The sequence below is a fragment of the Citrus clementina genome, unplaced genomic scaffold (genome assembly GCF_000493195.1).
Source record: "Citrus clementina cultivar Clemenules unplaced genomic scaffold, Citrus_clementina_v1.0 scaffold_5, whole genome shotgun sequence".
Classification (NCBI taxonomy): Eukaryota; Viridiplantae; Streptophyta; class Magnoliopsida; order Sapindales; family Rutaceae; genus Citrus; species Citrus x clementina.
In genome coordinates, this window is record NW_006262201.1 from 40,382,017 (window position 1) to 40,405,187 (window position 23,171).

Below are 23,171 nucleotides of genomic sequence, written 5' to 3' on the forward strand. Positions count from 1 at the left end.
TTTTGGGCCGCACACTTTCGAGTCACCTCAAGCAAAATGGGCCGTATCTGGCAACACAACAACTTGCTCAAATGGGCAACAATGCAACAAGCTCAAAACTGTACATGAAAGCACATGAAATAATTTTACTAAAAATAATAATAATAATAATAATTTAGTCGTGACTAATTATTAATTATTCGCCAGTAATTTCGCTTCAGAAATTTTCAAGTTACATGCCGGTAAAACAAAAAGGAAGCACATCACATCAGATGACATGTACTTGAGTGATGCTATAACTTTTTAATGCAGGCGCAGTGAATCTTGAGTGGCCGTTAACAAAGCTCTGAGCAGTAAGAAAGGACTTACCATAAGCAAGCGTGACACTGAAAGTGATAAAGATACCATGGCAAGCACAGTTTGCCATTCCTAGTAAAAGGAAAAAAAAATTGTTTTTATATTTTAATTTGATAAAGTTGGGGAGGAGAGATGAGGTGAGGCGAGGTTAAGGACTCAAGGCAGCTGGCCTGGCGGCGGATCCAGGAAGTGAGACACTTTAACACTCAAAACAGTACCACATGCATATCCTTAGTTTTGACAACAAATGAACGGCTAAGATGAGAACCCACCTCCTCATCCATTGGTCTATACTCGAACCGCGTTTACAAAGCCAGCACACGCATCCTTGATCCTCAGCTCAACATAAATCCTCTCCCTTATACCCTAATCTCTCTCTCTCTCTCTCCCTCTTTGTTGAAATCTCTCAGATTCATCGTTTTCTCTCTCTTAACAACAACGCAGATTCATTAATTATATTTTGTTACATTTGTTTGTAACCCTATCCTTGAATCTTTCCATTTTCATTTTATTTTTAATAAAGAAGAGGAAGATAAATGAATAAGATGCAATCAAGCGGCTCTGATTCATCGCAGGACCAGCAGAATCAACGGCAACAACAACAGCCGCCGCCTCCTCAGCAGCAACCTTGGATGGCGATGCAGTATCCAGCGGCGGCGATGGTAATGCCTCACCAAATGATGCCACCTCAACATTACCCGATACCACCACCTCCCTATATGCCGTATCACCAATACCAGCATCACCACCAGCCGCATCTACAGCACCAACAGCAGCAGCAGCATCAAGGATCTGGCGGTGGTGAGAATAAGACTATCTGGGTCGGTGATTTGCATCATTGGATGGACGAGAACTACCTTCATAGCTGTTTTGCTTCCACTGGAGAGGTACTAAATCTCTATGAACTTTTCTTTTTTTTTTTTCCTTTTTTTGGGTAAACAGACTACTTCACGGGGATATGTAGTGTGCTTGTATTAATGAATACTAAAGTTTGTGGCCAAATTTTGAACTAGCTGTTGTGATATTTTGTTTTCTTGTTGGATAATTATTTTAACTATTTTGGCAAATTTGAACGTTGCTATTTTTGGAAAGTTTTATGGTGATGATTAGTTTGTAATATGCGATGATAGGGTGAAGCAAATGGTGAGTTTCAGTGGAGAATATTAATCCGGATATAAAAAGAAACCATTTTTTGAGAGTGTGGAGGAAACGTTCAGAATTAAGTGTTAAATTGTTTTAGGAGTTATATGTACGTGACTTTTTCTTGATAATATGGCTCTTTGCTTCCATGTTAGATAGTCTGAATGATAATAAATGAAAAATAGACTCATGGGTACATGCTTGTGCACTTTTTGCATGTGTTGTGCGAGAGGACTTTGAGATTCTGTAGTAGTTGTTTTCTTCACCATGGGCATAGGGTGACTTTTTGGTCAAAATAAATTAATACCACAATTATAAAAATAAACATTGAGATCAAATTTTGCAGGTGAATGATATTCCTGCGTGCTCTTTAGTGCTTGATTCTTGGGAATGTGCAATGTTAGTTTTCTGCAGTTTTTCAAATAGTAATATTTACCAGATGGCTATTGTTTTTTATAACTAGACACAAAGTGTCCTTGCATATTGTTTACTTTGATTTGCTGACAAGTTTGTCACTTGCTTTCAATTGGCATTGGCCTAATTACTTCTCCACTTTTTGGCCTAACCTTTATCTGTAGATTACTACTACTACATTTCAGTTTGACTCATAAAAGAAAAGGTATAATGTTCTTGAATTTTTTTTTTTTTTTTTTGGTTTCATATTTGTGCTTGATATCATGGTTGGAGTATACTGAAAATACAAAGGATTTTTGGCCAAGAGTAGAGTTAGTGTCTTAGAGAAAAAGTAGAGTATAATTTAAGCTTGTTATTAGTAGGGTGGACGTGGTTTTTTTTTTTTTAAACTAAATAATATATTAATGTAGAAGAGGTAAATGAAATTCATAGTGCTTATGTTAATACTGATATTCGTTTCTCTAGATATTTTTCTCCTTTGCAAGAAGAATAAAATGGTCCGAAGGAAATAAGGTTATGGAAGTTTTTTCTGGAAAAAGAAGCTTTTATTTGTGTACCACTCCTTACTACATATTTTATGTACTAAAAGCTTGTGGAAACTTTGTTTTGTTTGGGACTGTCGAAAGATTATTGACTATTTTCTTAAATCATTCAGCTAAGAGAACTCTTTAACCTGGTATTCATCCATATGGATGAGTTCCACTCATATTGTTCTTCTCTTGTTACTTATTTTTCTTGCTCTGACAAAAAAAATGCTATATATCATTTAGATTACTTATTTTTCTTGCTCTGACAAAAAAATGCTATATATCATTTAGATTACTTATTTTTCTTGCTCTGACAAAAAAATGCTATATATCATTTAGATTGCCTCCATTAAGGTTATTCGCAATAAGCAGACAGGATTGTCAGAAGGTTATGGATTTGTGGAATTTTTTACCCATGCAACAGCTGAGAAAGTTCTGCAGAGCTATACTAGCATTCTGATGCCCAACACAGATCAGCCTTTCCGCCTGAACTGGGCAACATTTAGTACGGGTGACAAGCGCTCAGATAATGGTCCTGATCTTTCTATTTTTGTAGGAGATTTAGCTGCCGATGTTACTGATAGCTTATTGCATGAAACTTTTGCTAGTAGATATCCTTCTGTTAAAGCAGCAAAAGTTGTCTTTGATGCCAATACTGGTCGATCAAAAGGTTATGGTTTTGTAAGGTTTGGAGATGATAATGAGAGGTCCCAGGCCATGACTGAAATGAATGGTGTCTATTGTTCAAGCAGGCCTATGCGTATTGGTGCTGCAACTCCAAGGAAGTCCTCTGGTTATCAACAGCAATACTCTTCTCAAGGTAATTGGTTTTTCTTTTTGCAATTTTCTGCATGCTGAACAGGTTCGCGAGGTTTCTTGACACTGCTTTGTTTCATATGTCCTGTTACTAACTTATTATACATGCTTTGAGGCATGGTCCGACCCTTCCCTTCCTATAGCTACTGCCTAGTGGGAATAGTTTATGCTCCAATAGCTATGGCGTAGTTGCTCCTATGACTATAATCAGCCAATTTTTGTTTTCCTATCTACAACATTTGCACCCAAAGTTTATTTGGAGCACCTCATGGATGACCAAGTGTTGTAAATGCTTCCTCTGCTTTTGTGTAATAACTAAAGTGTTTGGTTCCACCAATGAGTAGAATCCAGTTTTTCTCTAGTAACGATGGTTCAGTTAGTTTGAGAACTACATCTCTTCCTGCCTCATCCTTTATCTATCTATTTTCAGTTTTATGAAACCACTTTTGCTTCTTTGTTAGGCCACTTAGGTTCAATCTGCTTTATTTTTGTTTCTGCGATCAGATTTTGTTTCTGAGGTGATGCAGGACCACAAAGAGTAAAAAAGGGGAAAGAAAGTGAAAGAGATGGAGAAGAGAAGACATTGTTGTGAGAGGAAAGGAGAGAGAGAAGAGAGAACATTGTTATACAAGTTGTGTTTTCATAGAAATTCTTCATATTGCAATTCGATATCGTTTTTCTTTTGGTTTTAATAGGAGGGTATGCGTCAAATGGTGCCCCAGGCCAAGGCCCTCAATCTGAAGGAGACTCTTCAAACACAACAGTGAGTTTCCAGCTCCTCCATCTGATTCTGGCCATTAGGAGCAGCACTGACTAATTCATGTTTTTGTTGTAGATATTTGTTGGTGGCCTTGACCCTAATGTCACAGATGAAGATCTACGACAACCTTTCTCTCAGTATGGCGAAATAGCCTCGGTTAAAATACCAGTCGGGAAAGGATGCGGATTCGTACAATTTGCCAACAGGTATTTTTATCAATGGATGAAATACTAGTCTAGCTCTTGCTTCACTCAGTGACTTGTGATTCTCCATCTGATCTCTCCTAACAGAGAGAATGCTGAGGAAGCACTGCATAAGTTGAATGGGACAGTAATTGGCAAGCAAAGTGTGCGTCTTTCTTGGGGGCGCAACCCAGCAAATAAGCAGGCATCTCTCTCCCCTTTTACTAGTAGTACGCAATTTAAGAAAATTGAATATAATGCTTAATAAATAGGGAACTGGTAGAATAACTAACTTGTAAAAACTATTAAAACTTGTTTATCTTATTGACTTCCCAAACAACCAAAAAAAAAAAAAAAGGGTTTGAAAAACAGTTGATTTGTTAATTTCTCATGAACTATAATGTTTTTGGTGTAGCAGTTTAGGGCAGATTATGGCAATCAATGGAGTGGGGCATACTATGGAGGGCAAGTTTATGATGGTTATGGGTATGCTATTCCGCCACCAAATGACCCAAGCATGTACGCTGCAGCAGCTGCGGCCTATGGGGCTTACCCTGTGTATGGCAGCCACCAACAGCAAGTAAGCTGAGGTAACTGCACGGGAGAGAATACGTATAGCTCTAGAAATTTAAACGTTATCACGCTAGAAAGGGCAAATGTGCCTGATCTTCGGTAGTCTCTTGGTTCTGTAGTAATTCTTATAAAATCCCGTCCATTGTGGAGCGGAATTGAATTTTGACGACCTGAGGTAGTTTCTAGGGATTGGATTTATTATTTGTCTAGAACTAAGGGTGTTAATGAGATGGGAAACTTATTTATTGGAATAATTGATCTTGCCATGTGTTGTAGTGTGCGTGCTTTTGTCCTTCGACCATTCAGCGCGCGCGCTCACACACACACTCATCATATTAATAATGGTTGGGAGATTTTGCGTTAATATTGCGTGCCTATCCGCGTAAAAACTTAGATTAAAAGGCTTTCAAGTAAATCTTCTCAAGATATGAAGATACAAACGACTCTTTACGCACATTGGTTTAGCGAGAGTATGTTGTTTTGGTCAAAAACCGTCTGCTAATCATGCACCTCTACTGTTCCTATGTTCGTACCGAGTATCCTTTTCACATTTTTGTTTTCAATTTTTTATTTGACGAGTGGTGGGCAATATTGCTTGCTCAAGTAGGTAATGTACATTCGTACCGATCTTCACCTCCACAGTGAGAGAGAACGTGAGGTAATTACAATTGTTTCATAATCCCCCAGAAAAATACATTGTGGCTTTAAAATGCGACAAGTAGACTCTAGACCTGGAGTCTGGATGATGGACTGATGTTCTTTGGGCCGTAACTGTAGTATGTTAAATAGCTGGGGCTAATTGATTAAAAGGATATGAGAATGATTTGGTCACCACCGTTGCTCATCATAATAGCTCACATGTCCAATTTTATTAGGAGAGTTGTGAAACGGGACTTACGGAGCTCGGCACGCGGGTTATTGCTCACTACGTCGCCCATCGAATCAAAATCCAGAAGATACATATAACAAAATTTTAATATTTATTAATTAAAAATCTAAAAAATTGACCAGCAAAGTGGCTGTTGCCGTCGTTTTAGTAAAATAAGAACTGCTATAATTTTTGTCAATTGATCTACACTAAAATGTAAACGAAGTGGTCACCTGAAAAATTGATAGGTGTCATGCACATTACAGGAATATTGTTAATTACGTGCATATGTCAACCGAATGATTATAGAGATGGCAAAAATTTCCACCCGAATGAAGGTCTTGGGGAATTTTTTCAAAGAGTATGAAAATTATTTTATACTTTATTTTTTTATTTAGGGAAGGGAATGATATTTTTTTATCTAATTTTTTATTTGGCGAAAGGATGGGATGAGGTGGAATCTCCATCCCCTCTTTATTTCTTCATTTTAATTTTCATTTTCATTTTCATTCTAATTTTTAGAATTATTAGTAGGGGTGGTAAAACGGATAATCAAATCGAATCCTAAACAGATTCGGTCAAAATTCTGCGGATTCAGATTTGATTCGTTTATTAAACAAATTAAAATATCAAGATTCATATTCAATTAGTTTATTAAACGAATAATCGGTTTGATTCGTTTAATTCATTTAATAGAATTAATAAACGAATCGAATTGAATATGAATTCATTTACAAAAATTAAATAAATAATCCAAACCATCAAAGTTTTCATCCCATTTAGATGTTTACTTATTATTTATAATTACCATATTAACCTTCATATTTTAAATTTCTCATAAATATTCAAAAATAAATAAGTAATTTAATTAAACGAATAGATTGTATTTGGTTCGTTATAACCCATTTATTAAACGAGTGCTGAACTAATTATCGAATCAATGTCTTCAAACCCAGATTCGATTTGTTTAATTAACGAATCAAATCGAATTCACCCATTTATTAAACGAATCAATTTTTTCAAATCTAAACCCATTTAATTTGCTTCAAATCGAATCAAATAAACAAATCCCAACCCAAGTTGCCACCCCTACCGAGATTATTAGTGAAAAATAATAAAACTTAAATTGTAAAATATTAAATATTGGCGTAAATAACAAATATCAATATATTTATACAAATTATATAAATATTATTTAATATATAGACTTTAATATAATTTATATTTAATCACAACCTAAAGCTCGCAATTCTACAAGTGTACAATCCACAAATCAAACCCTAAGCCACTCTCTCACAATCCCGCTCATTTTTTCCAAATTATATGCGTCATAGCCATGATACGGATTGTCCTCATCTCGTCATAGCCTAGTAACACATCCCGTTGTCCGTGGCAAAACAATCTAGCTCATCGCGTCATCAGCTAGCACCCTAGCGCATGGCATTCCTTGTGCCAAAGTCGGTGGCCAAGAGGCATCATTACTCACGGATAGCACTCACGTGAATATTGTGTAAATTCACATTATTTGAATTTTGTTTTGAAAAGCATTATTTGAATAATATATATAGCAAAAGTTTTAGGTTAATATGATTAAGTTAAGTTTGAAAATTAAGAACTTATTAAATCATTCGGGGATCAAGGATCTTCAAATCTCTTGTTATTATTCGGGGACCCCAACCCCCTCTTCTCAAGTAATTATGATGGGGAGGGGGACGTATTTAAAATATGGGGGATTGATACAAGGATTACTCTTCCTTCCTCATTGCCATCCCCATTTGATTCTCTGCAAAACCAATTTTACAAGAAAAATTTATTTAATTTGTGATTATAATGGAGGCTGGGGGTGAGGTATGAAAAATATTATTTTAAAAAATATATTCATGGATAGTTTTTGTAATGAAATTTATGAACAAAATCTTCTATAATAAAAATAACATTATTACAATAATTTTCTGTAAAAATAACACACGGGACCTTCATAAATCTGCAACAAACTTTATAAAAAATTTAAAGGCTACACCAAATTTCTTGCAATAATTATATCATCTAATATGAGCCTGAACCTTAGGTACTCGACAGATTGCTCGCCACTGCATTCAAGGACAACATGAATATTCCTAAATAATTTCGACATGGGTTTATTGCTCACAATTGCTTTTCAATGTGAGTATGTTTTAATATTTTACTTCTTTAAAATATAAATTTCAATAATAATTCACAGTGATTATTTAGTAAAATAAAAAATAAAAAATATTTTAACTTTAATCATATATATTTTAAGGCAATTGCAGTAATTATACCAAGATTTTCTAAAAGAGTTTAACGGGATGTGGATGAAAAAGAAAAGTAGTTTGTGTCATTGTTCTACGAGTTAGATAGTTACGTGATAAAAATTAATATTTCAGTAATTGTATTTCATCATAAATTGAGTAGTTGGTTGATAATTACCTAAATAAATAAATATTTTTTGGACTACTCTAACATTTAACAATTTGTGCATTAATTAAATCATACTATTTTTCCCAACAAAAAATTGTTGACTTTATATATACACTGTTCTGTCGTTAATAAACGATCTTATCACATATTCCACATTAATGGAATCAGCATCTATAGTATGAGCTTATTGAGGTAATAAGCCTGAAATAACTAATATTAGGAGGCTTATGACTTCAATAGAGATGATGAAAAATTCTCAATGAACCCTTGGGTACCACGCAATCGGCAATTGGATGTAAATTGTGTGTCACAAATATGTAAATGTTGTATATTATATACAGATCAATATCAAATGTTGAGAGACGTGGTTGCTGTGTATTGGTATAGGTTGGGGGACTTAGCATAAGATTTATACGTATCCAACCCAAAATGATAGCTTTTTAGGTGGAGTGACTTACCTCTTTATAAACTTGAGTATCTCTCCTTCACTTTCCAATGTGGGACGTAATTCAACAATTTCCCCCAGATGAAACCACCGTTGGACTCCGGTCTTTTCGCCCGACACACCTGAATTGTTCCACCACCACATTCCGACTAATATGGTTTAACTCTTATATCATTTGTTGGAGGAACTTAGCATAATATTTTTAAGTATCTAATGCAAAAAACTAGTTTTTTAGGTAGAGTGATATACCTCCTTATAAACCTAAATATTTTTCTTTTATTAATTAATGTGGGACACAACTCAACAGTATATATATATCTCAACCTTTTTAATATTTCTCCATAGAGTTTATGTCTTTGACATATAAACATTTTTTTTCCTCGACCGGCCTTTGAGTTCATCAAATTATTCTTTCTTAATTTATTTAATCACGTAACTAACGTTCATTAAGCATAGGAAGGCAAATAACCAATAATATAAATAGGAGCAAAGATTATTAAAAGCTTAGCAAAGTTAATAAGAGTAGAGAATCTTAGTTCAAAGTAAAGAGCTAGTCAATCACTTCAATAAATTTGCAATGTTGTGATTAATTGGTTTAATAAAGCCCTTCTATCATTTGCTAGACTGAAAAAAATTACCAACATTGTCTATGAGGACTGTGATTATGATACGATATTGTACTTTGAGACCATAAGGGAACATGAAAGACCTCTATTGATCTCAGGCCCATTTGGAATTGTTTTTAGAAAGTTCAAAACTGATTTTGAAAAGGTAAAAATTAATTTTGGTGTTTTAAAAATTTTTAAAAATTACTTTTAGCAAAATCGCCTTATCTTACAGTAAATTTTAAAAAACAGAATTAGAGTGGCTTTTTAAAATCTTATCTTGAGAATCATTTTTATATTTAATGTAATTTTATAAATATCCTCATATATATTATAAAAATTTAAAATTATCCTTATTAATTAGAAAATAAAATTATTAACTTTAAAAAAATTATTATTATTGTTAATTAGATTGAGGTAACAAAATAAAAAATAAAATTAATAATACAAAATGTTTATTTTATTTATCAATTATTATACTTACACGATAAAAAATATTATATATATGTTTTAAATAAATTTTATTTAACATTATCACTAATTCATTTTTTAGGTTATCACAATAGTTTAATAGTAAGATTTAATAAATACATATAACTATTTTTAAAACTCATAACACTTTTAAAAATATATTTTATTAAATATTTAATAAATTATTTTTACAACACAATTAACAATAATTATCTTTAAAACTACAGCATCGCCAAACTAATCTTACTGTCCCAGATTTGAGATCAAACTGACAATCGAACTGGCATATAATTGTGCCAGTTTCCTATGGTATAATAAAAAAAAAAAACACGAAGACGTCTGTCCCAAAAATTAGGTAACGTAATCTCCCAGAGCCGCAGTGGCGCATGGGATCACCATCCCATGCTGCCAGTTTCCTTATTTGGCATTGTCTCTGACATTCTCTACCATTGATTTTGAATCACACGATAAGCAATCATCTCAACGGTAGAAGATGAAGATATCTAAGCAGTTATGATACACCAAGTACTCGACAATCAAAGCTCACAACTTTTCAGCCACTCATTTGGCCAGTGTTGGCCCATAGGGGCGCACAGCACACCACAGTTGGGTACCCTGGATGGGAAGCAAAGAATATTCAAGTTGGATTAGTTAATCTTTATCAAATATTGACCCTTAGATTATCTGACAAATTTATGGCCTTTATCATTGCAGAGATATCTACGGTCCAGATCATAATAGAAAGGTCATTCTTAAAACACATGACTATAACTCCAAATGAAGAAAAGACACATAATGATTATTGAATGGTCGTTTCGTTGGCAGTGGATGCACATGAGAGATGCTAGCGCCGCGGCCCCACAGTTAAGAGCTACGTGTCTTCCAGTAACTTCTACAGGTGTACCTAGTGTTACCTTCTGGCTCGGCTCTATTTAATTAGTTTTTCTTGAAACCAAGAATTATAAGCGCGATTATTATTATATTGTTTAGTCTTGATTTTAATAATAATATTCCTCAGATATTTAGCGAAAGGAAAATAAAATAAAGAATGAAGTGCTTAATTTGGTAACAGCTGGTCCTGCGGCCTCCAAAGTCTCAACACGTTTCAATGGCACAAGTCTCTCTCTTCTCTCTCTTCTCTCTCTCCTCTCCATTTCCAGCTTCCGCTGTTTCTTCTCGTCTGCGACTAAACAGGCCACTCCCATTTCAGTTCAGCAGAATTCAAGCTTCTTCTGATGCAACATCTGCTTCTGCTTCCAATTCAAATCCGAAGGTCGTGGTCACCAGAGAACGCGGCAAAAACGGCAAGCTCATCAAGGCTCTGGTACGCGTTCTATTTTCTCGTACTCCATTCAATTTTGTCGTTTCTTCAGCTATCTCATTTTATAATTTGATACATTGTCGTCATTTTCTATTTCTCGAAACTGTTCGAGCACAGAAGGTTTCGGTATCAATTTTCGTAGCTTTGGATTTAAGCGCTCAAGAATATTCTAGTTTTAGATGTTTTCAGGATTTTTTTCCTTTCTGTAGTGCGCATTTTCGAATATGAATTGAGGATTCATTTCTAGCATGAGGTGTTTGATCAAATGCTGAAATGAATGTAGCATATATCATTGCTTTTGTTCTTTTTTTTTTTTGTCTTTTTTTTTTTGGTTTAATAATATAACGTGGAAAATCTGTGAAAATAAAGAATCACTGAATATATATTTCAGATGGTGAAACTTTCAAGAAAGTATATGTTGTAGTCAATGTGGAGAAATATAAAAATGTAAATAAATCTTGAGACTTTTTTGATAATTTTAATGTCTGTTAACATTTTTCTTTCTGCAGAAGAAACGAGTGTAAGTGTGATTGGCTACTGAACTTAGTAGCTCTACTTTGAATGGCATGCATTTTTTACGTCGAATACTATCACTGAACAAAATTGGAGTCACCAGTGACATAAATGAAAACGTGATTGTTTATAAGATCTCAGGAAATCAATTGCTAATATAGAGCATTACGTGTTTCAACTATTTTTTGCACTTCTCCAGTGTCATTAACAAGCTTCACGTGCTCTTAGTCCTTTTTGCCTCTAATGAAAACCAAAAAATAAATAAAAGATTTGTTTTCCAGTTGTCATCATCAATTTTTCTCTGCAGCTTGGAAGAGTACAAAGTAAATGGAGAGCTGTTAGAAGCTCAGTCACTTCCATTCTAATGCATATCTTTAAAATTTCACATCACGGTTGCTTGATGTCTTTAATCAGTTAACTATTTATAGCTTCTGTTGTCTTGGGCTCCACGCTAGCTATAATGTTGCTTGTGCAAATACTTGGTACCAAACTGTGTCATGTGGTGCTTGCATGGTATATTCATCATACTAACCGAGGGCAAAGATTTTTTCCTTGTTTTGCACTTAGGATGAACAGAAAATTGATTTTCTGTTTCTGAGAGCAGGCTAAACATCGGATTGACTGTTTGGAACTCCCCCTGATTCAGCATGCACAGGGGCCTGATACGGATAGGCTTTCTTCTGTATTAAATGGTAAGTTCTTTCCTCACCCCCCCTGTTAAAAAAGAGATGACTGATCTAGTTTTTCACTGGTCCTGAATATGGAATGATCTCAATACATGTGGCAGTGATTCCTACACAGGAAAAAATTCCTATATGTTTTGAGGTTCGCTCTCTTTTATGCCCCATGCTCTTCATGAGCTTGGTTCTGGCAAAGCAAATGTTCTGCATTGTAAATTTTATTTATTTATTTTTTTGAAAGTATTTCTGCATGGTAAAACCACTTTTTCCATCTGAAGCAACTGAAGTCTTTGTTTGTTTAACATTATGCCAAAGTCAAGACTCATATGAGTTATTTCACTTTTCTTTTTTTCTTACTATATATTTCTGTTTGCAGCAGATACTATATTTGACTGGATTATCATAACTTCTCCTGAAGCTGGTTCTGTGTTTCTAGAGGCATGGAAGTAAGGATTAGAAACTACTAGCAAGGCGCTATCCTACTTTCTATATATTAATTCCTTTTCTGCACTTTGCTGCAGAGATGATTTAGTCTATTTTTGGCTTTTTCTTTTCAACCAGTTCTATTTTGTGACTTAAAATTTTGTATGGATACTGTTTATCCTAGGATGTTCATATTTTTGTCTACTTCCTTTCACTGCTTCTGCTGTAGTTTTGGATGAGTTGATCCAATTTTTATGGACCTTTAGATTTATGTTCTCAAAGTATCTTTTATTATCAAAATTAGTTTTATTTTTATTATTGTCTAGTTATTATCCTAAATTTGTTTGTTATCTGCTTACTTTTTGGAAGGCTTGAACAAGCACTACCTACAATTCCTTTCATAGAGCAATGCTCATATCCTGATGTATTTTGTTTCTTCATAAACTGGGGTGCATTGGCAGGCACCTTGGTTTTTTACGTTTAGTTCTTTTTTCACTTTCTATTTTTTCTAATTTCCATAATTAATGATTTTTATCCCCTGAATTCTGGTCCTTAGGGAAGCTGGAACCCCGAATGTTAGGATTGGTGTTGTGGGCGCTGGCACAGCAAGCATTTTTGAGGAAGTAATTCAATCTTCAAAGTGTTCACTGGATGTGGCCTTTTCGCCATCAAAAGGTATTCTTTCATGTTTATAAGTGCAAGAATGCTATATATCTGGACTTCTTTGTTGCCTGTTATGCATCATTGTATTCTAGGAGACTCAAGTAAAGTCAGAATCTTGCATTCATTTCAGATAGGAATCTCTTCCCATTGTTTTGTAGTACTAACAATAATATAAAACAAAAATTATGAAATTCTACATGAAGCAAATGGTCAACTCTCCAGCATAAATCTTGTTGCTTTGCGTGTATGTTTTACATTAATGAAATTGAAGATTTAAACTCTAGATAGCAGATATATTGTATTTGGGCCTTGTGTCGATACTTCTCCAGTTTTCCCACGTCTTTTTGTGGATATGCTTGGCTCTGAGGAAAACATACTTCAATGCTAATATAATATTTCAACATTCTCTCCTTGAAAAGTATCTTGGTAAATGACATATGAGTGGTCAACATCACTGACATGGTTGTATTATTTGTTATTTTACAGTCATAGATTCTGATGTTTCTTGGTAAATGATTGTAGATTGCCACTTTTTGGTTTCTAAAAGCATCTGTGCTGATTTCAAATTTTTTTCGTAACTTATTCTGCATTGCAGCAACAGGGAAAATTTTGGCTTCGGAGCTTCCAAAGAATGGAAAAAAAAAATGCACTGTGTTGTATCCTGCTTCTGCAAAAGCTAGCAATGAGATTGGTATGTTAAAAGCTTCTGGTTTTATGCTTTCCTTTTTCTGATTTGCTTTCTCTCTCTATTTCTTTTTCCTCTTCTGGCAGTCGATTGTTTCATGTTTGCTATATCTGTGAGTAAATGTTCATCAATCCACTTTAATCTGACTGGTTTCTGCAGCCCAAATTGCTTTTAATCTTTTCCTATTACTGTGGTTACAAGCTGGAGTTTGTTCAGTTTGTGAACTGCTGGAATCTGGAGTTTAATTTATAATTGGATCCTTTTTCTTCTAGTTATATTTGAACTTAGATGTACGGTTTTTCGATCCTCTAAAACTTCTAGAACTTTTGACTCTGAGAGCATCAGTAGTTTGTGATCCACATCATGCAATGGTTTCCACTTTATAGTATAGATAATTTTTGCCAATGTGTAAGTTTGCCGTATAATATTTTTTGTAACTTTCTAACACTGAGCTTTCTTCATTTCTGATGTTCTGATAGATTTTTAAGGCCCAAATTGTACAATATAATACCTGAATATGTCGTAAGGTAGCAGTTGATTTCATGATTGGGTTCAATGTGAAAGAATGTAGATGTAATATTGAATGCCTATTTGTCATTTATGTTTCAGAGGAAGGTCTGTCCAATCGTGGATTTGAGGTTGTGAGGCTGAATACATACACTACGGTAAGTGTTTCAATGCTGGCATTGTGACCTGTGAGTGCAGTTCTTCAATATTGATTGTACAGGCATTGTTTCCTGTTTGTGTTTGGAATGGTTGTTTGAGACACAGCTATTTATTTTTGTGTTGTATTCCTTCATACAATCCAAGGAATCATGGTTCACCGGTCAAGGTACACTATTTGTTGTTATATTATGTCTTGTCTGGAATGGTTGTTTGGTAACTTTGTAATGTATTGTTGGTTATTGTCTCCTGCTTTGGCATGAGAGCTCTATAATCAGGAAAAGTAACTCTTTTACTATATTTTCTTGCATATTTGATGATCAATATATGTGTGTGTGTGTGTGTGTGTGTGTGTCCTAGGACTCTACTTAGCTACCAGTGGCTGATTTGATGCGGCCATGAGGTTGGCTGCTTGCTTTGTCTCCCATCAGTTATTGAATCGGCTATACAGATAATTCGACTGTAAGAAGCTTGTTTATACACCAAAGAGCTCATGGTTTCACTTGTTCATGTGGTGCTGGGGTTATGGCGTTCCTGTCATGGTTTGTGTGTATGTTGGCCATAGTTAATCCTGCAGCAAAAGCCATCACAAATTCACAGTAGTTGCTATCTCAGCCTTATGTTTCTCAAGTCCTTGCCCTGTTCTCATATTTGAAAATTATATGTTTACCTATCCTGGCTGGTTATGAAGTGTTTGTTCTATGGTAGCTTAATTCAGAAGACCTAAAAATCTATTTAAATAGGTATTTGACATCACTAATTGAATGATTTACGTCATTTAGCCCATGATTTCTCATAATTTCTTTCAGGAACCCGTTCATCATGTTGACCAAACAGTTCTCAAGCAAGCACTTTCTATCCCTGTGGTGGCTGTTGCTTCACCATCTGCAGTTCGGTAAGTAGCTAGTTGCTAGCAGCGGTCCTACCATAGTCATTAAAAGCTTTATATTCATTCACAAGGAAACTCATGAACTGAACTTACTTCCCTGGCACCCAATTAAGAATTGTGGGAACGCTCCAAATTTTTGGTTGTTCCCATTTGGGATCCTTAAATGACCGATGTTTCATGATTTGATAATTCTCTTCCAAATACTTTTCCTTTGCAATAGTAATTATTTCTTTTACTTAGTTACACTTCCCTGCTGCAGCAGTTCCTGGGTCAATCTTATTTCAGACACAGAGCAGTGGAGCAATTCTGTTGCCTGCATTGGTGAGACTACTGCTTCGGCAGCAAAAAGATTAGGCCTGAAAAATGTTTACTACCCAACTCACCCTGGTCTTGAAGGGTAACCCTCGGTCTCATTTAGCATTTTTTGAAGCTTCTGCTTTATGCTGATGGCCCTCTTATATACCGTATGGTTGATTAGGATAAGAGATGGAAGTTATCTGGGAAAGAAATTTGATTTTGTGTGAATATTAGTAATTGGGATAAGAGATGGAAGCTATCTGAGAAAGAAATTTGATTTTGTGCGAATATTAGTATATAAATTGGAAATATTTCTTTTTCAAATGAAAAAGTGATTACGTACTTAATTTCAAAACTCAAATATCATAGACATAAGCTTTGCTGTGCTGAATGGAAGCTATAAGTTGCACTTATTTCAACTTAAATTCAATATAGTAAATCCTGGTTTAAAGCAAAAGGATGCTCCTAGGAGCACTAATACATTTACATATTTAAGTATGATTCTTGCGAACATAAGGTTTCATCACCCACGGCTGGCAAAACCTGAATTCTATTGGAGAGTGATGAATTAGCCCAAATTACCAGAGTCAAATTGGTAGATGGGTGCCCTTTTTTTTTTTTTTAATTTCTTGTTTTATAATTTTTTGGTGGCAGCTGGGTAGATAGCATACTTGAAGCCTTGAGAGAACATGGTCACTTCTAGATGTTTCAAGTTATTCAGGTAATTCTTTGAGAAAACGTTTTCCACTGGTAAGTTTGGTAAAACCATTGTCTTAAAATAAGAAAGCATTTCCTACCATTGTGGATTATTGAGTCATTCATACCTTTTTAGTTTTCTCACAGGCTGTGACTGATAATGAGCAAAACGCTGCAAGATTGAAGCAGCTCTCCAAATAAAATGAGTTTTGGACGAGTTGCATCATCATCCTGAGAGCCTGTCAAGCTGTAGAAGAGAAAGGTGCCAAGATGGTTCATATTCCTGACCGATTGTATCTTGTTGGCAAAGCTTTCTCTTGACGTTAGTGAAGAGACCATTCATATGATTTTGTGGAGAAAGAGGCTTCTCAACTTGTATATGCATTTTTCTCGTATTTGTATACCTGATTTATCATCAGTACGTAACCCATTGATACTCAACTTCTTGAAATGCTAACCAGTGGTATATTTTGTTGTATAGCTGTGATTAATTTCTCCATACATTTTAAGCTTGTAATTGAAGCTCATTTCATCTGACATGTTTATGCTTAATGTGTTTAAATTTTACTGTTGCAGAATGAGAGATCTCATGATTTGATGGGGTTTATGCCTGTGGATGTACTCAACGTGTGCTATGTAGTCTTTTTTTTTTTTTTTTTTTGGGATAGAGCTTTATGATCACTTATATGGCCGGTTATCGTAAAACTTGCATTGAAGACTATTGGGTTTCTGCATTATGAGTTCCTTTACTCTCTTTTGTCCGGCCGTCTGTCCCTCTACAACACCCCTTCTCTTCAATTATTGTATTTAGTAATAAGAAGTTCCTTGAGTGTTATGTCCGTTGTGACTTGTCAACACTGGGAAGTGGACTGGTTGTGTTGCCAATTGCAGTAAGTTAACTTTGGTTACGTTGATAAGGCAAAAAATTGATATGCAGATGTTTTGAAAATTCTCTCAGCATAAGATTCTTTCATTTTATCCCCCTTTATTTCCTTTTTCCACTTGCTTCGCTTGCATCTTGGTGCAAATCACAAGATACCTTCTAGCATTTTGGAACAAAAGACTGAAAATAGCAACGCTGTATTCTAATGATAATTCATTTATTCTGGTTACTATTATTTAGGACATACAAGTATAATAGCATCGGAACTCTTCGTGCTCAGAATGCATAATGGAACTGAAATTTCAAATTGTGAAATAACTAATATGTCAAGCTGGGATAACAGTTTTCGATGTCTTTCTTAAGAGGAGGGAGGAAGATTCCCCTCGAGGAAAGATGAGATCATGATGAGAGCTCGCTGTGGCTGGTTAGTAGGAACCATATGCCCTGCCCCTCTAACAGTAGTGAATACCACTCCCTTGTACCCGAGCACATATCCACCAACCTGCGCAAACATCATATTATAAATATGTCGTCTAGTTACAGCTCTGGGTCTTAATGTGATTGAATGATCGTTCCTACCTCACCATCAGTGTACCATGGGTACCAAGCAGTTTCAACCGGAAGGTTCAGAGCATTGATGGAGTATCTAGAGGATGTCACTGGGACTCGCCCATCTGTGTCACCGCTGCAGGTTTCATTTTCAATTATGTATCCAGTGTTAGATTAGTACGCTCGATAACCTGTGGTCTTATTATTATTATTACTATTGATAGTAATTGCACTATGTGTCGTTTCAGTTGTATAGCTTCAACATTTGTGGGGGAAGTAGAATTATAAAATTTCTCCAGAGCATGAGTTTAGAAGAAAAAACTAAGTAGGCAATTTAGCAGGCATATAGGATCCGCCGATCCGGACTCACATACCTGTATATCCACACCCTAATTCCACTTGCTATCAGCTGCTGTATTGTTGGAAGCACAGTTGATGGGCTGTCGGTCCATCTCAAGTCGCTGGGAAATTCAAATAATCCCGAAGAAAAATCAGCTATAAGCCTTTAATATATTTCATCAGGACTTATATTATTAGTTTGTTTTATAATTTTATCTCGTTTAATTTTCAGTGTTCGGAGCAATCAATTTGAGCACACACCCCTTGGATCAGAGGTGGTGCAGTCAAAAGAATTGACATTTGTGGAAGGGTCGAATTTTTAGCCAAAACATGTTTAACTCGTAATGTAATCTAAAGAAAAATTGGTCTTACCCGCAAGTTGTCCAGTTGGTATGTTTCGCATGAAGAGCTGCTTGCACCTCGGCAAGGTTTAAATAGGAATTAACGTACTTGTCGGAGCAGGGGTCATATTCTCTGATCTAATAACACAAGATCATACCAAGATCATTATCATCAATTCCCCTTTTATTATTATTATTATTATTATTATTTATTTGTTCTCCTGAATTAGCTTTAAAAGTAGTAATTAATTAGCTGAAAATAGAAAACCAACGGAAATTAAGGTTCGTAACTTTATATTGATTTGATATTGAACCGAAACTAAAAGAATGGCGTGATTACGAGCATAAAATTAATCGACACACTTACAACGCCGGCTGTTGGAGGTGGTGGTGCTGATGATTTGCAAAGTGGAGCGTAAACGTTGTATAGATCAATCTGTCCATACTCCCTAACTCCTTGAGTTTGATATTGATCACACGAAGTTGAAAGTTGACCGGTCGCAAAGTCACAATATTTGTTAATCGCGGCATTGGTTTCATCGGAATTGAGAGCATGCGTCCAGAAAAAGTCAAACATTCCTTTGGTGCACAAATTATCATCTATCCAAGCATTCCCAATCTGCACATATGATCCAGCAATTAACATCAGTTTTTAACTAGCATTATTACTATAAAAAAAAATAAAAAAAATGAGAGATAGGATAAGCTTAATGAGTTATTATTGGTCAAACTCACAGCTATGCCTTTGAGGTTGATGATTGTTTTACTTGTGTTCTTGGAGAGAATGGTGTAAGCAAGTTGAGGGACATAGTGGCCAGCATAGCTCTCACCAGTAATAAAGAAGTCACGGTTTTTGTATTGGGGAAATCTCTCGAACCAATTCACGAGGAAAGTATAAGAATCCTCAGCTGTGTTATTGTCGCCGAGATTGCTGTAGTCCGAAGAGGTATTTGAATATGAGAACCCGACTCCTGCTGGCGTCTCCAAGAATAGCACATTTGCCACTGCAATATACATATTTAACTTCAACGCGGGTTTTCATTTTGGATAGTAAAACAGAAAAAACATGCCGAACTTTCAAACTGGTAACAGCGTGCATGCATTTTACCGTTATTCCAAGCATATTCATTTCTGTATAGGGTTTTGCCATCGCTGTTTACTCTGAAAGGGCCCAGTTCTTCCATGGCACCATATCCAAGAGATGAGCATCCTGGACCTGTATACATCTCAGAAATTATTATGGGTTACTCTTTTCTTTTCTTCTTTTGGCTACTCAATGTGTGAGGTGAAGGAGACAAATCTTACGGTAAGTTTAGTCTTTTTTGCTTAATTTAGTTGCATTTTCAAGAAACAAAAATACTGGTTGCACAAGGTAGCAACACTTAATTACTTATCTTTGAATTATGCGATTATGATTTAAAATTAGCTTAGTCGAAAATTGTACAAACGCTTCTGAAAACAGAGAGAGTGGATGACATGAATAGACTTTTTTCCCCTCCCATTTTATAAGGAAAAAATGTAGACTTGATATGGATTTTTACGTTACAATTTTTTATGTTAACGATAGTAATTATTATAGATAGAGTAGAAAGTAAATAGTAAAAGCAGAAAGTATTGATAAGAGAAAAGGTGTCAATACAGAAAATGATGATGATTATTATCGACGAGTTTGGAACCCAAAATTTGTTTACAAGTATCTAGGTCTAGTACGTAAGTTAGATGATGATGATGATAATTCAGAAAATGGCAGGCACTAATACGCGGTAATAACTGTTGGCACTGGTAGTGGATCATGCCAGCTCTATATCCAACTATGCGACTCCGGCCGTTTTCTTTTTGGGGGAAAAAAAAGTATCTGATCATATCTATGGCCTAGAGAAGAAAGAGGACCACCAATATGACCTAGGCCGAACTTGTATATCCATAATGGACAATTCTAGCACATTATATTTGTAAAGGGAAACTACCTCCACTTAACTTTGTTTGGGTGGAAGGAGAGTCCCATGAGGTGGAGGGTAGCAGTTCGCACTTCACACCACCCAGCCATGTGGAAGTGGCTGTGGCTCCCTTCGAAATTGACCAGTCACTAATTAAGATGCAATCATGAACAAAACAAGCCAAAGCAAAAAAAAAAAAAAAAAGATATGAGAGAACAATTTGAAGTCAACAGTAACATCGAATTGGCCCGATAGTAATCTAGAAAACAGTTGCTTTGACCTACGTACACTATAAATGGTGCTGGGTGGTATTTTTTCTGTGGCGGGCCATGAGTGGCTGCCTATATTATGTTTTGCCCCACAAATCCACAATTCATATTAAGAATTAACAATAATGGCATTCAGCACGGATAAGGGGGTAAGCACTCAAGTAAGATGGTGACAGCGAAAGGCTGAGTAAGTAGTGAGTCTGGGTACTCCTGTTATATATATATATATATATTTCCTTGTTGGACTACGGCATCAAGTCTTATCATAATTTACATATCTAGCTACTGCTTAGTGGAAATTTCAAGATTCCCTGGGTGCTCTTTGCTTTGTTTCTTTTCTCTTATAATTTCTTCTCGATAAATGAGTCTTAAACATTGAATTTTAAATTTTAATATTAAAAATTAAGAGAGTAAGAGGGAAAAAAAAAACAAGGAGAGAATTCTAATCTCCTTTCTTAATGACAATCTTCAATACACCATTAAGAGTTTGTGTGGCATTATTTTTCATTTTCAATTAGAGTTTATCTAGTAAATTTTGTTATTTGTAGAGTTTTTCAAAATAAAAATAAATATTTAGTTGTCAATCACAACTTTTAGCAAAAATCTGTATAATGAACATGATAAACAAGTTCTTTAATTAAGGTTTTGGAGAAAAATGAAGTAAAATTGTAACAACAGAAATATGTAAGTCAGCATTTTAAACAATTCAGCTCTTTTTCAAAAAAAAAAAAAAAAGAAACCTTTGCAATCTCTATTTCAAAAAATTAAAATTTGAGCTTGAACGCAAATGAATAAATAAATAAGAAGAATATTTGGTATTATAAATAAAATTAGAAAAAGAAAAATGCCCTTTTAGCCATAAGTCCAAACTAGTTGTAAGCCAATTTCATGGACGTCTATTCTAAGTTTACATTTCTAGCTAGATTAGGAGAAGCTTAATTTTCAGGAATCTTTTATTTTCGTACTAACCATTTTTTAAAGTGGACTGTGGTCACGCGCGAGTTTTGGCGATAATTTGTGTTAAATTTGCCTAGTTTAATTTCTTTCTCCTTGACACTCTGATTCAATACATGAACTCCACTAAAAGTCTCATACAACACAGAGCAATTTGTAGCACAGAATACATAGATATAATCAAAGATTAATTTATGGGTAGCAAGTTAAGGGTGTAAAGATTTTCTTTTAATCCGTGCGCGTCAATATCTAATACGTTTATGCATGGGGACTTTACAAACATGTGTGTGTAATTTGCGTAAACAGCAAGGCAAGATTTTAGAGGCATAAATGAGAAAATTAGACAAGGAAATTGAAAAAAGGATGGCACAGAGATGAATTTGAAGCGTGATATTTACCTCCATTTAGCCACAACACCAGAGGTTTGCTGGAGGAACTCTGCGGGGACTCAACGAAATAGTAGAACAATGCTCTTCCAGCCTTGGGGTCTACCGTTAAATAGCCTGCGTACTGATCAAAATCCACCCCTTCAGGCTGTCCCGGCAAAGTTTTTATCTTGTCAGCCTCCATCATCCCCTCTTGGGGTCCAATATCCACCGGAGACATAACATTTCTGACTTTTGATTGATCAGTCCACGGTTCTGTCCGCTGAGGGTTTCTGGATTTTTTAGAGTTAATCAACCTGTTGAGGTTGTCGATTTGGTTTGCGTAACAAGCCAATTGGTAGCAAGAGAGTGAGAGCAGCAGCCACCATGTGGTTGTGGTTGTGAGACTAACCTTCATCGTTTGATAGCCTTTTTGTCTAGCTTTTGGAGTGCCAAAAGAGTATATTAAGGGTTTATTTTTCTCTGATAGAGATGGCAGTATTAAGGTGACGCAACTTATATATATGTGGTTTGTACAGCTTGCACACTAATGAAAGAAGCAAACATGGGGCCCTCCATTTTGTTGTTGATAATTGTTCAAATTTGAAACGCCAGTACTTGGAACTTTGTTTGAGCATTTGGTAAACATCATCATCTTAATGGTCCAAATTTAAGGGCGCTGTTATTCTAATTCCTCCTCTTTTCTCATGGGAGAAAGGTGTATTTTGCACTTTTATAATTGGTCTTCATTGAGCTTCAGTCATTTTTGTTGGTTTAAAATATTTTAAAATATTGTATGCAGCTGCTCCAGAATCTCACTGAACTGAAGGGAGAGCCTAAAATGGTGCCATTTGGGTATTTAGGTAAATTATGCCTGTATATTGATATATATCTCTCAACGTTTTATTTTGATTTTTTTTTTAAAAAAAAAGTTCTCAATATGTCCAACAGGCCAGTCATTATCAGTTCTAAATTACTATGCATAATTTGAAGACTATGTTGTTGTTTTCTTGATCCTTTAGATGCTTTAGACCATTAATTAGCTCCTCTTATCTTTTACGGAATAAAGGCGCTGTGCTCTAGTTTTTTATTGACAGGTGGTCGTGATATCAAAAATTCAAAATCTGA

At 35.2% G+C, this 23,171-nt stretch overlaps 3 protein-coding genes across 12 annotated transcripts; 2 read left to right on the forward strand and 1 right to left on the reverse strand.

Annotated features, from left to right (window-relative positions):
* Window positions 1–492: 492 nt before the first annotated feature.
* LOC18042151 (polyadenylate-binding protein RBP47) lies at window positions 493–5,002 on the forward strand. The gene is made up of 6 exons (XM_006434764.2): window positions 493–1,223; window positions 2,757–3,237; window positions 3,929–3,996; window positions 4,069–4,199; window positions 4,284–4,380; window positions 4,594–5,002. Exons 1-6 carry the CDS (start codon window positions 873–875, stop codon window positions 4,762–4,764), a joined length of 1,299 nt encoding a protein of 432 aa, XP_006434827.1. The 5' UTR covers window positions 493–872; the 3' UTR covers window positions 4,765–5,002.
* Window positions 5,003–10,613: 5,611 nt separating this feature from the next.
* Window positions 10,614–16,938, forward strand: LOC18042152 (uroporphyrinogen-III synthase, chloroplastic). Of its 10 annotated transcripts, XM_024185008.1 has the most exons (11): window positions 10,614–10,693; window positions 10,787–10,900; window positions 12,015–12,102; window positions 12,467–12,536; window positions 13,070–13,188; window positions 13,772–13,867; window positions 14,471–14,526; window positions 15,334–15,419; window positions 15,673–15,810; window positions 16,365–16,431; window positions 16,554–16,938. In XM_024185008.1, the coding sequence occupies exons 1-10, from the start codon at window positions 10,685–10,687 to the stop codon at window positions 16,411–16,413; spliced, it is 825 nt and encodes a 274-aa protein (XP_024040776.1). In that variant the 5' UTR covers window positions 10,614–10,684; the 3' UTR covers window positions 16,414–16,431; window positions 16,554–16,938. The 10 variants fall into 10 exon arrangements, with proteins under 10 accessions (XP_024040776.1, XP_024040773.1, XP_024040772.1 ...); XM_024185005.1 differs by having other exon boundaries at window positions 10,614–10,900; window positions 16,543–16,938; XM_024185004.1 differs by having other exon boundaries at window positions 10,614–10,900.
* Window positions 16,939–17,491: 553 nt separating this feature from the next.
* Window positions 17,492–22,521, reverse strand: LOC18040582 (serine carboxypeptidase II-3). Its single transcript, XM_006434773.2, has 8 exons — window positions 22,077–22,521; window positions 19,627–19,734; window positions 19,254–19,522; window positions 18,886–19,137; window positions 18,550–18,656; window positions 18,213–18,299; window positions 17,869–17,974; window positions 17,492–17,791 (listed from the first exon to the last, which is right to left on the reverse strand). The coding sequence occupies exons 1-8, from the start codon at window positions 22,459–22,461 to the stop codon at window positions 17,648–17,650; spliced, it is 1,458 nt and encodes a 485-aa protein (XP_006434836.1). The 5' UTR covers window positions 22,462–22,521; the 3' UTR covers window positions 17,492–17,647.
* Between the last annotated feature and the right edge of the window lie 650 nt (window positions 22,522–23,171).